Genomic DNA, 17,315 nt, shown 5'->3' on the forward strand with positions numbered 1-17,315 from the left:
CCTGGTTGGCTCCTGAGCACCACTTCCTGTCCCACTAAATACTCATGAGCCATCCTTTGGACAATATGCTACGGAATTTTGCCAGAGATTAGTTCACTAGACTAGAATTTGTGATTATCTTCCTTTCCTTTTTAATAATTAGTACTTTTGCCCCCCCCCTTTAAAAACCACATTCCTGTTCTTCACAATACCTTTAGAATCCTGACAACAGGTCAGCAACTATACCTACCCAATTAGTACAATAATGGCTTTAATTTAAGCTCTATATGCCAATAACAAGAGAACTCAGTGGAGAATGGAAAGAAACTATAAATAAAGCATAAGACCGTTGGGAACTAACCATGAACATGTCCCTAATTCTTACTTGAAATAGTCCCTCAATTCCATTATTCTGACGGAGAACAGTGTTTCCCAAACCAGTATACCCTGGAACACCAGTACTAAGAAAGACAATGTGTGAGAAAAGAGTCTGATAGGAAAGGAGGTTTGAGGAATATTCCTTACACTTCCCTCTGCCCTGGAGATTCAGAACTTACAGCCCATGATAAGGAGTGTAAGTAATCAGATTGTTTTAACTTGATTTAATCCAGTATTTCTAAAACTTATTGGAACACTAAACTCTTTCTTCCTGAATGTCACAGCACCTATTAATAGTATACACCTCAAAAATAGTGATGTAGAAAGTGAGCCACACAGTTTTCCAGTCCCAAACTGTACTCTCCTTCAACACAAAGAATAAATTATGTTAGTTTGGCAAGTCTTGCTCATCTCTTCACAGTACACATATGCCGACTTCATTACACACTATGAATCTTTTTAACATCACAATACAGATTGCTTGAAAACACTCTAGAAATTTCTAGCCCATTTCTTTGAAAGGATATTTAAGCTACATGTTTAAAAAATCTCTACAGTTGAAGCTGCCTTGTTCTGGGAAAAAAAAAAAATTAAGATCTCAATTCACAGAGAGTATGGCAAACTCCAGAGAGCCACTGCTGACGCTCAATATTTAAGACATTATCCAAATATCATGTAGAGGGAACAAAATTAAAATAAAGCTGAATCTCTATCTCAATCCTCACACCAAAACACATCCCAAGTGGATCAAAGAGTTCAATGTTAAAACTTTTTACATACTAAAAATACTAAGAAAGCATGGGGGAATGTTTTTGTATAATCTCAGTATAGATAAGGACTCTCTAAAAATAACATAGAGCCCACAAGCTAAAAATAAAAGATTAATAAAATGAAGTATGTTTTAAAATCTAAATGATTTTAAACATCTTAAAGTCAAAAGCTAAAGGACAAACTGGAATAATTATTTACTATACTTATGACATCCAAAGCATCAATCTCCTCCATACATAAAGTACCAATCAATAAAAAAAGACCAATAACCCAGCAGAAAATGAGCAAAGGGTTCTGCCAAAACAGATGACAAATAAGGAAATAACATGGCTTTTAACTTATGTAAAGATGCTCAGCTTCACTCAGAATAAGATAATCTAAAAATGAAAACTACAACGAAGTACTATTTTCACCTATGAAATTCACAAATATTTAAAAAAAAATTTCTGATACTCCAGGTTGTCTGATGTATTCATGAGGACTGAGTTACACGATTCAAAGCAGAATGTATAGTGTGCTATCGGTTCTAAACAAGTAAATACACATAATTTGTATCTATATGCATAGACTATCTCTGGAAGGACACACAATCGTTAGTTACAGTGGATCCATCTGGGGAAAACTGGGTGTCTGGGAAACAGGACTAAGGAGACAGATTTTTTTTCACAGTGTATCCTAGCATAGCTTCTGAATTAAGTATCATGTCCATTACCTATTTTTTTAAATAAGAAAAAAAGTTTTAATAAAAAAAAAGACCGAATCTGCTTAAGCATATTTTTCTTGGAATTCTCAAGTGTTTAATGGAAAACCCCCAAAGTCAAGCCACTGTCAAGCACTACCTTTTCAAAGTATCAATGATAAAGAAGCCTTGTCCAAATTAATGATCTGCTATACTGTGAGACTTTTTCTATGTAAATTTTATTTTTATATCACTTTTCTATCTTTAATGGTCATTTTTTTCCCATCTTCTTTTCATTTTTTCCTTTTCTAATTTTGCCCCATTCCCTCTCTTTGTATACTTCAGTTCCTTCTGCTTCAGCTTTTAGGAACACTAATTAACCCTATTCAGGAAAATACTTTTAGTTTTTTTACGTTGCTGATTAATGATCCCTAGCAACACACTGATACTTTCTATCTTATAGGTAAAGACCTATCACAATAATAGTGTTATTCCCTTCTACTACACAAGTCTCACAATTTTTCTTAAAGCCCTAGAGTTCCCCCAGTCCCCAAACATCTGTCCTAACAGAAGCCAAGCCCTGGGCTGGCAGCTGCCTCTCCAAATCTCCTTCTGCTTTTCGTTATGATTTCCAATGAGTCAACGGGAAGGTATTCTCAGTAAAGAAGAAATAGAGGCCTTTAGACAGGCCTTTCCTCCACCCACAACACCAAAAAATACAGTTCTCGGCAAATGGGCCAAGGCAATTTCCAATCCAATGTGCCACTCCTGTCTGCATGAGGTCATTATTTAAGAAAACAAGCAATTGGGAAGAAGAAATGCCCTTCTAAGCTGAATCAAAAGCAGATACCAGGCTATGAAGAAAACCAATCGGGACCACCCCAGCCTCCCCCAGAGTCACTGCGTAGAGCTCTATAACCGCTACTGCATCCACTTCCAGAAAGACCATCTTAGTGAGGAGTTGTTAGGTCAAAAAAGTTAAATATACATATTTATCACAGGCCAATTACCATGTTTCTAGACACCTATAAAAAAATCACCTAACTGAGATTTCATGTTTACTGTATTCCTTATAAGCATGCATGCACAAATCTTTCACCAAGCAAAAAACACTCAACGGCTACTTAGGTATGTCTATCGCTGCTTTTAGCTCTGCAGTGAATAAAAAGTATAAGACAGAGTCCAACAACCTAGTGAGATACAAAAATACATGAGACAAATCAGAGAACTGCCTCATACAGTCAGAGTGGAAGGTGAAAGAGACTGTCATGCCTGCAGAGGCTGACAGCACCAGCGCTGGTGTCACAGCGACCTGAGACTGAATTCCAGTTACACGACCTGGAGACAAGTGATACTAACTCATTTTTTCCTTCTTTAAAATAAAGACAATGCTCATCTTGCAGGAATGTTGTATGTAAAGTACTACATCCTCATTCTGCATAATCGCTGGTAGCTGCTGCTGCTGTCATTACTTTTAGACACAGTATTACCATGCTGGCAGGCTGACTGGTGGGTAAGAGCATGGACTTTTGAGTACTCACCAGACCCAAAATCTGGATGTACACTTACTAAATGGGCAGGTCAACCTCTCTGAGCTTCACTGTGTTTCCTGTTAAACGTAGGTTAAGGATAAGCACCTCCAGGGACTTGGAGACCAGCTAAGTAGGCAATGCAGATAAAGTGCTTCCCACGGTGCCTAGCAACAAGTGCTCAATAAATGATACCAATGATGACGTCATGCAGAGGGGAAGGAGGAGGGGGTGACTGACCTTGGGGCAGACAGTAAATGTTTTATATTGTGATGTCCCTGAGAATTGCAGGGTTGGGTTTTGGTGGTTTTGGTTTTTTCCCCCGCCCCTTTGGCTTCCTTTTAGCTGTTGTAAAGGTTGAGGTTTTTATAACAAAATGCCTTACTGAAAAATAACAAATTAATTGTCTCCAACATATAATTATAAGCAAAATTAAAAACAAAAAACATTCAAGCTTGAGCAAGTAAACTTTCTCTTTAAAGTAAAACCACTAACCAGATCTTTAACTTAATATGCTTAAGATTTTTTGATTCACACGCTGTCAAAACACCAGGATCAATCAGATCACCAGGAACTCTTCCAGAAGAAAAATCTAGCAGCAGAGTCCTGATTTGATCAGGTAGGCCCTGCATTCAAGTGGCACTTCACTCAGCCCGCTCAAAGATACGGTCTCTAGGCAACCAAGTCCCAAATTAAACAAACAGCCCCAGTCATATGAATCACTTCCGGATGGTCTCACTTTGCCTACCCACATTTTCTTTCCTGTGAAGGGGTTCATTTAGCAGCTACAACTGGAAACAACCAGGAGTCCATCAAATACAATTAGGTTGAATCTAACAGCCTACTAAGATACAAAAATACATGAGACAAATCGGAGAACTGCCCTCAGATAGTCAGAGTGGCAGGTGAAAGAGACTGTCACGCCTGCAGAGGCTGACAGCACCAGTGCTGATGTCACCACCGACCTGGGCCTGAATTCCAGTTATATGGCCTTGAGACAAGTGATGCCAACTCATTTTTTCCTTCTTTAAAATAAAGACAACGCCTATCTTGCAGGAATGTCAAATGGCTTAAAAACGTTCAAAACGGGGCTTGCTACCAACAGGTAACCCAAAATTGCTAAACTGTGACGCAAAGGAATGAATTGTGCAGAAATCAGAGACAGGTCACCATGCAATGCCAGGAAAAATAAATTCCCAGAACATGCCAACTTAAGACCTTCAGATATATTTTTACTATATTTTCATTAACGCAATTGTTGCTCTGACCTCTAAGACCAGAAGAAATATATTCCAAATTAGGTCAAACTATAATGGTCCATCCACTTAGCTAATCAGACTTTCTCAGCCTTGACTGAACAATTCATACACTCAAGCTGGCCGGTTAATACTGGTTTCCTGGGGTCACACCCACTCCAAGGCTTACTGAAAATAAAGGGAATTAATAAAGTATTTCATCCAGCTCTCTTGACTACCAATTCCTTTTTTCCACCTGAAAAGGAACCTAGATGGGTCTCATTAGTCTTCATAAATGAATCAGAGATCACTTAATGTATTGTCAAGAGTACAGAGGGGAAAGGAGTTAATAGTCCACAATGAAAACTGCAATAGGACAAAGCAACTAGCATTAACAGAACCAAGGGAAAAATTAAGATGGTAGAAAACCAAGTCAGTGAAACAGAAGACATATGTGAGACATGTGTAGAATGCTGACTTAACATAAACAAAGAACAGTCATAAAACAGACTGTGCAGCTCTAACCTAACAAATAGACAGAACTCATGAATCAAAACCAAGTATTAAAGGTATAACAGACAATTTCCTAGAGTTAAAATAAACAAACACAAAAGATATTATAAATCAAGATGTCTCTATATTACAGGCAAAATTACGAAGTCGACATCAACTCTAAAATATAACTTGGGGAATCTTCAAGATTACAAATCATGAAAAACTGTTTTAAAAAAGTTACTTGTCATAGAGCTAAAAATAAAGCTGTTGCATGTTATTTCTCAATAATAAGTATAAGAAAATGAAGTCAGACACATTTTCTCAAGAAAAACTGAATATAGTTCACCATAACAGAATAAAAAGTCTAGAAGTAGAATTATACATAATTTAACATTTGATGAAGTAGACATCAACTGCTAATAGGCAGTAAAAAAATTGTTTTCAAGTGATATCAGTATAATTTAGAAACACCAGATTTAAAGACTTAGACTATTTTTTAAAAATCAAATCACTTAATCATAGAAAATCTAACAGAATATAAAACTTCACATTTTAGCAAGGCTTTAGAGAAATTAGACTATAGGCTTTGAATTGATAGAAGAAATTATAAACAGAAAGATTAACTTTTAAGAGCCATAAAATTTAAACTGTGCAGTGAAAAAACAATACAAAAAACTAAGGGGAAATATTTGTAGCAAATATGACAGGAGGTTAACGTCTATATTCTTTTTTTAAAATTGAGGTATAACTGACATGTAATATTAGTTTCAGGCATACAACATAATGATTCAATATTTATATATATTGCAAAATGATCACCACAGTAAATCTAGTTAACACGTGTCCCTATACATAGTCACAAAGAAAAATCTTTTTCTTGTGATGAGTACTTTTAAGATCTACTATCTTAGCAACTTTCAAATATGCAATGCAGTGTTATTAACTATAGGACATCCATATTTATAAGAGCACTCATGAAAATTAACATCATGACCCTAGAAGACAGAAAAGCATCATCAACGGTTTGCATACTAAAATACAACTGGTAAACAAATATGTGAGGCAATGTTTAACCTTTCCAGTAACCAAACCAATATAACATTAAACTGGAATAAACTATGAACATTATGAACCCATTGAAAATTACCCATCTTAGTAATTAAGATGAAAATATAGCAATTAAAAAACCCGAACTTGTGATTACAACCATTTAAAAAAAAAATCACGTATTAAGCTTTTCCTTTCTCTTAATCCTGTTTTCCTTTCTTATAAAAGTCATGATCATTGTAAAAAGCAGTTTAAACATACAGAAGGGCCTTAAATATAAAGGAAACAGTCCTCTCAAACCGTCCGCCCCCATTCTACTCCCTAGAGGTGGCCTTGTTTCTGGTGTTTCCTTTTTAAGACAAAAGCTCAAGTCTGCAGTGAAAAAACTAGGGCTACCAACCTTCATTCAGGACCTTGAAAGTGCCCAAAATACTCCCCAGGAAAGTTAATTAACACCTCATCATCCTCAGATACCTGGGCTCTTACCCCCCAAGGACCAGGGTAAAAAACACTTATTGAATGCCTACTGAATTTCAGATGCTATGCCAGGCACTTCACCCTCACAGCAGCTCCCTAAGATGCACGGTACATCCATTCTGCAAAGGACAAATTTAGGCTCACTCCCTGAGATCAAACAACTTGGAAAAAGCAGACTCAGAACTCATACCTGCCAAAAGCGAAAGTCCTCCTTTTCACTTCGCGTACCTCAACAGTCAAGATTTTCAAGGACGTTTTAATCAGACTTTTTCAAGTTGTTTCACTTTTCTTAGTAATAACGACAGCTACTAACTAGTTAATGCTTAATATTTACCGGATTATTCTCCATGTTTCTCAACTGTAAATTTTGCTAAGTGTCTAAACTACATAGTTGGGTAAAAGTTTTCAGTGGCCACACTAGGAACTAATCTCCTCCCATTTGTAACATTGTTACTATGTGGAAAGTTGCTGTTAGTTTGAACCACTTTGTAACAAATATACTTTAAAATGCAATCCACTTCTAACCACGGAGTCTGTCCAAGTCAGTAACGCTAAATTTCAGAAAAGAGAACACAGGTTTTCACCCATGTCACCATTTTAAGAGTTAAAAATAAATGCCACCCCACATACTTCCTCTCTTGAGAATTATGAACACATGAATGCCTCCAGCTGGTTGTCCCAACATGCCACTAAACAGCCACGTGCGATGTGGCCCCTTAATCTCACTGGGTCTCCTGAGGCAATTAAACTAGTTTTCTCATCTGTAAGAGGAAAGCTTGAGTCAATATCCTAAAAACAGCCCCCCTCACTCTTTCAGTGATTGTCCACCATTGGAGAATTCCAGAAGCGGGTGGGAAAGCTGTACTTTCTAGTCATCTCACCTGTCCAGTTTATTTTCTTGCCTCTTCAATGTTTTTAACCTCCGTTTTCAGGATCACAGTGGGCCAGCCTGGATCTATCCAGATATTATTGGAGTTCCGCTCCCACGGTAAGGAGAGATCTGAAGAGCCCAGCCTGGAAAATGTTCGATGCCAACAACAAAGACGTAGGCACAAAAGAGAATTTGTTCTCTAGACCTGATTTTTTTCCAACATACTTTTTCAACTCCCCTAAATTACAGAAGGTAAAGTGGCTCAATGTAGTGCTAACCTCTTGTTAATACCATGTAGTGTCTGCTGGTCTCTAACCAGCCACAGCCCTTACTTTCCCTTCTACAAGGGGAGTGGTACACTGCCCCGCGAGCTGGGGGATGGACACTGAGCAGGGGGCAGGTGGCCCATGAAAGGGTTGGAAGGGCAAACGAGCAGGCCTCTGGAAGAAGGAACCCTAAACCAAACTGGGAGGGTGCTGGGGTTAACCGTCTTCCTGTAACCTTTAACCTAACTGAATTTTATCCCGTTTCCAATACTACTCATATATTCTCCTCACCTCAGGCTGCCCTGTTCTACCTTGCCTGATATGCTCTTTGTTTTTTTGTTGTTTTGTTTTTTAACCTGAACCTTCCCATCTATGAGTTCCTCTTTGCAAGACCTGGACACCTACTGTTCCTCACATATTTAAATCTCACCTCCCTCATGAGTGAAAATGCTATTCATCTCCACTATGCAACTGCTCCTTAGCCAAAATACATGTAAAGCCCAATCTGAACAGACAAAAGGATAAAAATAAGCCCACATTTAAGCATAAATACGTAATTTAAGATGTCGCATTTTATAAAGTCCTTAGATGATGTTTCATTAGAACAATGACTTAATTTCCACACTGAAGCTGCTCTCCAAACAATAAAGAAAAGCAGAAACTCTCTATTTTCAATTTCGCAACCACTCCCAGTACACACGGAGTCACTTCTAAATTTTCCCATTCAACCTTTTGGGGAGACATAAACCCACACCCACAACACGCTCTCATTTCGCTGCACACACCCTTACTTACATGCACTGTCTCCACACATTCATAGTCCCTCTCTGCACACTCGCCTCTTCCCACTGAGGAGCTGTTACAGATACAGGAGAAAGCGGAGCGCCCAGGACACACAATGGGGCCACTGTGCTTCAGGTGGAGCCTCTGGTGGGAGGAGTAGCGGTCTTATAAATAGAACTAAAGAGGGGAACCTTTTCCCTTGGATCTCTCGGATCTTTCTTCCTGGATTTGGAGCCGGTGTAAATTCCAGACCTTGGGGCTCCTCCAACTTGGGAGGGGGGAAGGCTATGAAGGAAACAGGATGGGGCCAATCCAAAAGAGCAAATTGGGCTTGTGCTAGAGGGGAACAAGGGGCCGCAGCAGCGCAGAGGGTACAGCCCAGCTCTCCCGGGTAGGAGACACGACAGGAGCTGAAGGCCCACGCTAACAAGGAAGAGTGTGCCATCTGTCTATGGTATACCTCGAACACTTTTTAGAGGTGGCAGCAGCCACAGTACCAGCTGGTAGGGCTCCAGTCCTCATTTCTCAGCATGACATTCCCAGGTTTTTTGTCCTAATCCTCTCTAGTTGTAAAATCTACATCGGTGCTTCCAAAGTTGATTTTTCTAATCCAAGCTTTAAACAGAAAAATCACTGCGTCCAGCTTTTATATGATCGCCTCCTTAAAATAAACCAGGCACAGCTCCATAATGCCAGGCTGATCAGCAGAGAGTACCAGGGTAAATGTACCACTACTATGCCCTCCCTTATATAGAACCAAAGCATAAAAAAGGAAGACAATCACCAATGTCTCACTGCCTTAGTCACCTCCTAAGTATGCAAAAACACCCCAGGAAATCACGGCCCCCTGAAAGGGTTTTAGAGGAACTATACTACTTTCCTAGACTGGAAAAAAACATCTGACAGAAAAGAACATGCTCTAGAGTAGGTACCTTGCTAGTACAGGACCTAAACATGGAAATGTGATTAGAAGAGCATCCTTCTGCTCAGGCTATCATATCCCAGCATAAGGCAGAGTTCTAAAAATGTTTTAAATCTTGTTTCTCAACTAGGGGGAACCATCAGAACCACTAAAAGCACTCAAAATATACAGGTGTCTGGACCTTTTGGCCAGATCTACTGCACCAGGAGCTCTGCGGTAAGGCCCAGATAGCTGCATGTTTTGGAAGTTTCCCAAGTAATGCTAATGCACACACCTGGTTAAGAACCACTGTATAAAATGATGAAAATTATTCCTTAATTAAGAAAACCACAAGTAGACCATGAAAACTCTGGCCTCATTTCCTCAATGAAACCAGATGGTTGAACTAGACTAGCGATGATGGCAAAGGGGGTGTTAACCAAGATACCCTCTTGTAACAAGAAAATTTTACTGTAGAAACCCCACATTAAAACAGAAGAAGAAGGGCCGGCCGAGTGGCTCAGTTGGTTAAGAGCTGGCTCAAGAGTGCGAGCTCTGAGCAACAGCGGTTCGATGCCCGGCCTGAGCTGAGCTGCCGCTGAGCTGCCAAGAGGTGGCAGGATGGCTCAGCTAAAAAAAAAAAAAAACAAAACAGAAGAACTAATTTGGATGGTGGAAGGAAGGTGAGTTGAGGCTCTTCCCATTCATCTCCAGATCACCTCAACAGACACACCAATGCTTCACAGAGTACAGACTGGTCTCAGATCAGCTGCAGCTTTCGAATTCTCTGAACTTCCAAAACTAGATCTAGTCTGCAATTTGAGTAGCAGAGGACTTTGTATTTTTGTTCACGGGACCTTTACAAACTTTGTATGAGATCCACCCCCTTTTCTAATAACATATTCATGTCCTGCTGTCTAACCTTCCATTTAGAAAAACAAGAGTTATTATCATTCTGCCCACCTAAATCACTAATCCTACTCCACCTCTCCCCCAGTCTCCTGGAAAAGCTTCAAGCTCAGAAAAGAAGCCTGGATGCAATAAGACATAACAAATGCATGTTAGAGGTAGCCCCAGGGACAGAAAGAAGGGAAATAGGACCAGCGAGGAGCACAAGGGAGACTTGACTGTGTCTTTCTGAGAGGAAAGGGAAAAGGGTCTGAAGAGCTAACATTTGTTAGTTCTGAAATACATGGATATTTGTTGTATTGCTCTCTGGACTTTCCTGTAGTGTTTTAATAGTGCCAGATTTCTTTTTTTTAACTCTTGTTTATTAGCAACATTTGAAACATCCTTCATTTTCATTAGACTATGATCACAATATCTTTCATTCTCCCTTGCTGCCTTTTCCACCTGAGCTCACTTATAGGACACATGATCTGTAATTACATCTATCCACCCTGGGACTTTACAAAGGAACACAGCACCAGAACAAAAGAAATGAACCACTGATAGCAAATCGACACTCTAGGAATAAGACCACAAGGTCTTGGAGCATCTGAAAAGGAAAAACTGCAGTTGTACTTCACAAAGAATGCAGAGGATGCTACCTATGAATATTGCCAAATGGACGGACCTATACCTATAGCACTATCAAGAGAGAAGGAACCCAGTACATATGTAAATCAAAGCCAGTGAAGAATCAGTGAAACATTAAAGCCAAGAACCTCAACCCCTAAAAATGCTGTTTCTCTCCTAGTGCCCCAAACATGTACCATAAGTATAAAACTGAACACAAATCTGGCCATTTTTCAGTATACAGAAATGCCCACCAGTGTTTCATGATAAACTGCCATGAAAGCTACTTGCTCCCATGAATAAATACTCTCCCTATACTTATTCCTTCAAGCTAGCAGCCTCCCTCAGCCACATCTACAACATACTCAAAGAGATCTTTATCTGTATTCACATCATATCAGCTCCCTTCTCCCAATCTTCTCTCCAGACAGCCAGTCTTTACCTCTTTGCTTCTTCCAAATGACAAAGGTATTCGTAAGCCACATTCTGACGTCTCCTTTCATCCATCTCCTCTGCAGTGAGTCTCTCATTATCCAGGACAGCTAAAACATGAAAGAAAGAATATGAACACAAGAATCTGTAAACTGTCTGAGCGATAAAAGAATGCCACAGAATCAAATTCCTGCTAGTCACTTACAGAGTCAGGGTAACTTTATGGATGTGATAGCCAGGTGTCCTATGACCTTCCCAAAAACAGGAACAACGGGGTTTCAACGATACTCATCTTATCCCTTTTCAAAAAGTATGAACACTAAATTTTAACATAACTTGAAAAATAATGACTTGGGATTTCGGCCCCAATCTGTCCTAGCCCACCTGCCACTCTTTCTAAATACACAGCTGTTCATTCTGTTTCCCTCTTTCATCAACAACTAAAGCCAACAGTCATTAAGAAGTGGCAATAATTGTGCTAAGCATTTACATGCCTTCTCTCATTAAAGGCCCACAACAATCCTGTTATCACTGCCATTTTACAGATGAGGAAATTGAGGCTGGGTGATCTTAGCCCCACAGCTAAAGTGGTGAGGCCTGGATTCAAACCCAGGCAGTCTAACTCAGAATCCTGGGAGCTTAACCTTGAAGCAATCTACCTCCTGCATGGGCACCCAAGGTAGGAATAAATTCCTAATTCCTTGGGATGGCATTCAAGGCCTTTCCCAACCACTTTTGGAAACTCGTCTCCATCTCCCTGCCCTTCCGCCCACGACTGTGCACTCCACACCACTCAGTTCCCGACACACAGTGCCTTTCTGTTCAATGCCTTAGTTCATGCTCTTGCCTCTTCAGTCACATCTCTCGCCCCACCTTGCCCTGTCAAACCTGACACAGCTTCTCAAGGCTCTGTTCAGATGTCACTATCTGTGGGCCCCTTTCCTTCCCCAAGACCATCGCCTCACCTACCTTGCTGTTTATGCCGAGTTAGTTCACCCATCTTTTATCTTTATTGTACCTTATTATCATTGAGTTGTACACCTGTCTCTTTGATTAAAACGTTCTTTGAAGGCAGGGCCTGGTCTTATCTTTAATTTCACAAATGTAACACAATACCTCACATATAACTGTTCATGAGTTAAATGATCCTAAAAACAGAACCATTGTGCCCAGATAGAAAATAAAACTGAAAAATATCAAGACGCCAAAGGGCTCTCCTTTGGCCAGTGGTAACTATCTCGCCTGCAGTTCAATGATGTCCTAGGGACAGCTACAGAAAATGAGGAAGTCAGAGGGGATGTTTTTTGGTCTTTTTTTTTTTTTTGGTGTTTTGTTATTATTATTTTTTTAACTTTGAAATGACGAGGGAACTGAGCCCGAGATAGCTGAAGTGACTTGCCCAGGGCCGCACCTCTGGGCTTGCCTGGGGCCGGGCAGGTCTGGAACCTGGGTCTTCCTCGCCGGCAGCACTCGGGCAGCAGCTCCCCACCAAGCCTAAGCAGAGCCCCGGTCTCCAGTCTCCGGTCCCCGGGACACGCCCTGCACAGTCCTCCTGCCACCTCACCCTAGGCCGTCCCCCAAAATCTCGGTCTAGCTGGGCGGCGGGCGGCGCTGGGTGGGGCCCTCCAGCCGCAGCGCCCGGGCTAAAGCGAGGAGGCCGCCTGGGTCCCCTCCGCAACCTCGGAGACCGGGGGCGCGGAATGGGGGCCTCGCCGCTCGCCACCCCTGCCGCCCGCCGCCCCGGCTCTTCCGGGTCCGCGCGGCCGACAGCCGCCCTGCCCCACCCCGCCCCGACAAGCCCCCCGGGAAAACAGCGCCTCGGAGGCAGACAGCCCAGCCCCGAAACCCCCACGCCGCGAAGCCCCGCACTCACAGCCATAGTGCGGCCGGGATACGCCCAGTCCGTCAACCTCTTCTGTGGCGGACATGGCGGACAAGCCCAGGTCTCTGCTGAGGAAGCGGTGAGACCTTAGAGGCGCGGGCGGCGAAAGCGGCAGCTGCTGCAGAGTGCGCGGGCTCTCCGAGTCTCCCAGGCCCCGCGGCCCCGCCCAGCCGCGCCGACAGGAGCAGCAGGAGGCGGGGCCCCGCCCGACCTGCTCCGCCCCACCCACCGCGCCCTCAGGAGGGGGAAGGAAGGAGGCGATGTCCGCCCTCGTGTACAGCTCTGCTCCTCAAAGAAGGCCCACCCCGGCCCTGGAACCCTAACCTCCCCCGCCGCTGCCCCGTCCGCACCTCAGACGAAAAGGCTGCCATTGTCGGTGGCTTGAAATAAAAAACGTGGGCTCCCTCCCTTCCCCTGCCTGCCGAGCTAAACTGCACCAAAGGGCTCAAAGAGAGCCCTTTGAGGTGGCCCACGGTGTTCTTGTGGGACACAAGCAGAACCCAAACTGCCATAAGGGAGCGCAGACTGGTCTAAGTTCTCTCCGAGATTCGCCAGCAGTCTCCAGATTTGAACTGCTCAAACCCCTAGTACTGGAGAAGTGAATGCTGAAGCAGGAGAACTGTCTGTCCAAACGTCCTTCCCTTTGATTCCCTGCCACTGATCTTTGCAAATTCTTTTTAGGGGACTCTGTCCCTTTTGAGGTTGGCTGTTCGCCTTGCACTTTGAGCGCTGCTCTTGAAATACTGGTATGCGACGGAATTCTGTCCTCAGCCTTCTTCTGTTTTTTCTTTGTCCACTCTTTCTGAGTAACTTCCATGCTCACTTTAAACTGCCCGAGAGCCCTAAATCTATGTACCTCCAGACCAGACCCTGTAGAAGCCCCAAATCGGTATTTTTGACTGTGTGATGGACATTTTCACCTGTGAATGCCGCAGACACTTTAATGGGTCCAACGCTGACCGTGCTCCTGCTGTATTCTCTATTAATAGAAGTGCCCAATTAAGTCTAGCATATTTTACCACTTTTCAGAAACTTTTAATAATTTTTGGTCCAATTCACAAGTCTAGTTAATTCAACATATTCAAACATTTAAAATTGTCTATAAACTTAATAGCGTTTCTTTTTCATTTCTTCCATTGTCTGACCTAGAACCTGTTCAAGGCTTAGTAGTCCTTATAAATCAGCTAAACTTACAAATAAATATTGGGTTGTCGGAAAAGTCACGATGCATTTTTGCAACGAAACAAAGAAAAAATACGTCATGACTTTTCCGACAACACAATAGAATGAATCTAAAGTTCTGTTAGATGGCTCAGTTCCATGTGTAAACTTAGCAAGATTTCAACGCAAAATCTTAAGTCTAAAACTAACTCAAATATACATTTAAAATAAGAGTTATAAGGCTGTAAGTCTAATAAGCCAAATTTTCTTAAACATTGCAAGTGTATAAAATGTGAAATATGCACATATTTCTTCTTAACCCCAACATATTAATCCCCTAGTTCTTACCTCATTAAGCCTCCCTGTGCTTAGTTCTAACGCTTCTCTGAGTTGAAAGACAGCTCCTAAGAAAGTTTCCAACAGGTTAACTCAGATTACTTTTGATCAGTGGTTTCTACCAGACGTAAGTCCTGGAGCTGCAGACTTTAAGAGCCATTCTTCTTAGTGTCCCCAATGTCTTTAATATTATGTCAAGGGCTTCAAAACTCATTTCCGCATCCTCTGACTACCCTTAGAAACCTGCAAGTTCTACCTACCCAGTTTATCTGTTGATTTGATTTTATATTTCTTGGCTTTTAAGATATGTGCATATGTTTTATTTTAATTTGAAAGACCTTTGTAATGGGTGCTATCCAAATAGGTAAATGTATTTCCTCTCTAATGATAAGGGTTATGAGCCTATTGGGCTTTTGCATTCTTTCTTATTCCTAGAACCACACAATTCTAACAGGTATTTAAATCAACATCCCATTGAGTTTCAGGTATCTCACATAGCTTTACCTGATGGTCACAAATTAAGTCATTCTTCATAGGTACAGTAACTGAAATGTACTGAGGCTTTACTGGACTAAATGCTTTGTATTTATTTTCTTATCTGAGCCTCATAGTAATACAATAAAGTAAGGACTATTATTATCTCCAATTTACAGCAAGAGGCAGAGCTGGAACTCAAACCCATGTCCATCTATAAACACAAGATTCAGAGAAATGCACATTAAAATCATAATTGGCCACTTAGCACATCTCGCCTGTTAGAGTAGCAACATCTTTTTTGTTTGTTTGTTTTGTCTTATTTTGTTCATTGATATTATTGGCAAAGGGCTGGAAAAGCAACCACTGCCATGCCCTGCTTGGGGTTGTGAATTGACACAAGCTTTCTGAAGTCCAACTTAGCATTATGTAGCTCTCCTTCAAACAAGGAATTCCACCTGTTGGAATCGATCATAACGAAATTATTTTTTAAAGTGCAAATATTAGTGATGAAGATGCTCTTTGGAAATGTCTTAAAAGCCCATTACTGGGTTTTTTAATCAGTGATGGCACATTCACACAATGGAATGACATACATTCATAAAACAGCAACAATGTGTGGTTTTGGTCAGGTTTGACTCGTTATAAGGAATAGAGAGACCCACTTGTTTTACCTCTAGAGGAAAAATGGGTGAAAGGAAGGCATTTATAATAAAGATACATATGGATTGGAACTGGAGCAACAAAAAACAGGACTAATGGAAGACTGAAGGCATGTGATTTGCCTGTTTGTCCTTCTGGGCATCTCTGCTTCTCCATGGGTCTGTTCTACCCCCTTCTCTTTGACTGCCAGTTTCTTCCATTCCAAGTTTTTTCGCTCCCCCAAAACCCTGGCTTCTATTTGGGTTGCCATAGCCTTAAGTCAAGGCCATGGCATCCTTACACCATCAGCTCCATTGAGGATAATCTCAGTTGCCCAATTACATAACCCAGTGGCATATAATTGGCCTAGTTCATCTTTTCACCCCATGGGTATGTTTCTGTGGTCAGGAGATACACCAGCCTTCGAAAACTATGAGCTGAGCAGTACTTCAGCGGTAGGCTGGGTAGGCAAACAATGATCAGTATTTCTAACATGATGGTTAAGTGAAAATAACAAATTATGATACTATTTTTGCTGTAAAAGTATTCACAGAAGTGCATATGAATAGAAAAAAGCCCTGAAGCATATACATCAATGTATTAATAGTTGTTTCTCCAGATGGTGGACTTACAGTGGATTTGTGTGGTATTTGTTTATTTGCTTCCTCCAAGTTTTGTACAATGAGCTACTTGCAATACTATTTTGTGGTAAGTATAAAGTTGGTAAATATGAAATGAATAAATAAAAATCAAAAGGGAAAATAATTTTGGGACATAGAATTGGTTCACGACCTCAAGAATTTACTGACTCATGGAATGGAGTAATATTAACAGGATAGTTTCAGATAAGCACCATACTAGGTTTCTCTGGGCCTGGAATACCTTTTAGCCCCTTATCTACCTGGGAAATTCCTACTCAACTTCCCAGACCCAACTCAAATGTCACCTCCTCCCCCAAGCTAAATTACTCACTTCCTCATGTATTTCCCAATAGCATTTTAGAAACCATATCTCTTCAAAAATAAGTCCCACATTTTTTCACATTTGAATACTTCTGAAATCAGTATTAAAAGAAACTAGCCAGATATGAGGTAGAGAGAGAAGTCCATGAAAAAGTAACAATTGTCATTGCTTGCAGATGTGTGAATTTAACTGAATTCTCAGAAAAGGTTAAAGAACTTTCAGAGCTAGAATTGATGACAGATTCACATTTTACGGATGGCTGAGTGGATCCCAATACAGTTAGGCTCTTCACAAAATGCTGGGCTCCAACAATGAGTTAGAGAAGAGGCTAGTAACTAATTCCAGTGATAAATGTCTGCTACTGTCAATCAAGTTTTTTAAAACAAACACTTGAGAGGATATTCTTAATGTCCAAAAAGCTGTTGGAATTTGTTGGTGTATCCCACAATCAAAGGCATCTTCAATTCCAGGAAGTGTGTGACCTTAGCTGGCTCTA

At 41.1% G+C, this 17,315-nt stretch overlaps 1 protein-coding gene across 1 annotated transcript in view; it reads right to left on the reverse strand.

Moving 5' to 3' along the window:
* IQGAP1 (IQ motif containing GTPase activating protein 1) overlaps positions 1-13,405 on the reverse strand; it is an 81,404-nt gene extending 67,999 nt beyond the window's left edge. Inside the window, exons 1-2 of the mRNA XM_019640208.1 lie at positions 13,235-13,405; positions 11,372-11,471 (exon numbers count right to left, since the gene is read on the reverse strand). Of these exons, the coding sequence (XP_019495753.1) occupies positions 11,372-11,471; positions 13,235-13,289 (155 nt within the window). The 5' untranslated portion in view covers positions 13,290-13,405. The remainder of the gene's footprint in view (positions 1-11,371; positions 11,472-13,234) is intronic.
* Positions 13,406-17,315: the final 3,910 nt, after the last annotated feature.

This window comes from Hipposideros armiger, unplaced genomic scaffold (assembly GCF_001890085.2).
Source record: "Hipposideros armiger isolate ML-2016 unplaced genomic scaffold, ASM189008v1 scaffold_48, whole genome shotgun sequence".
Taxonomy (NCBI): domain Eukaryota; kingdom Metazoa; phylum Chordata; class Mammalia; order Chiroptera; family Hipposideridae; genus Hipposideros; species Hipposideros armiger.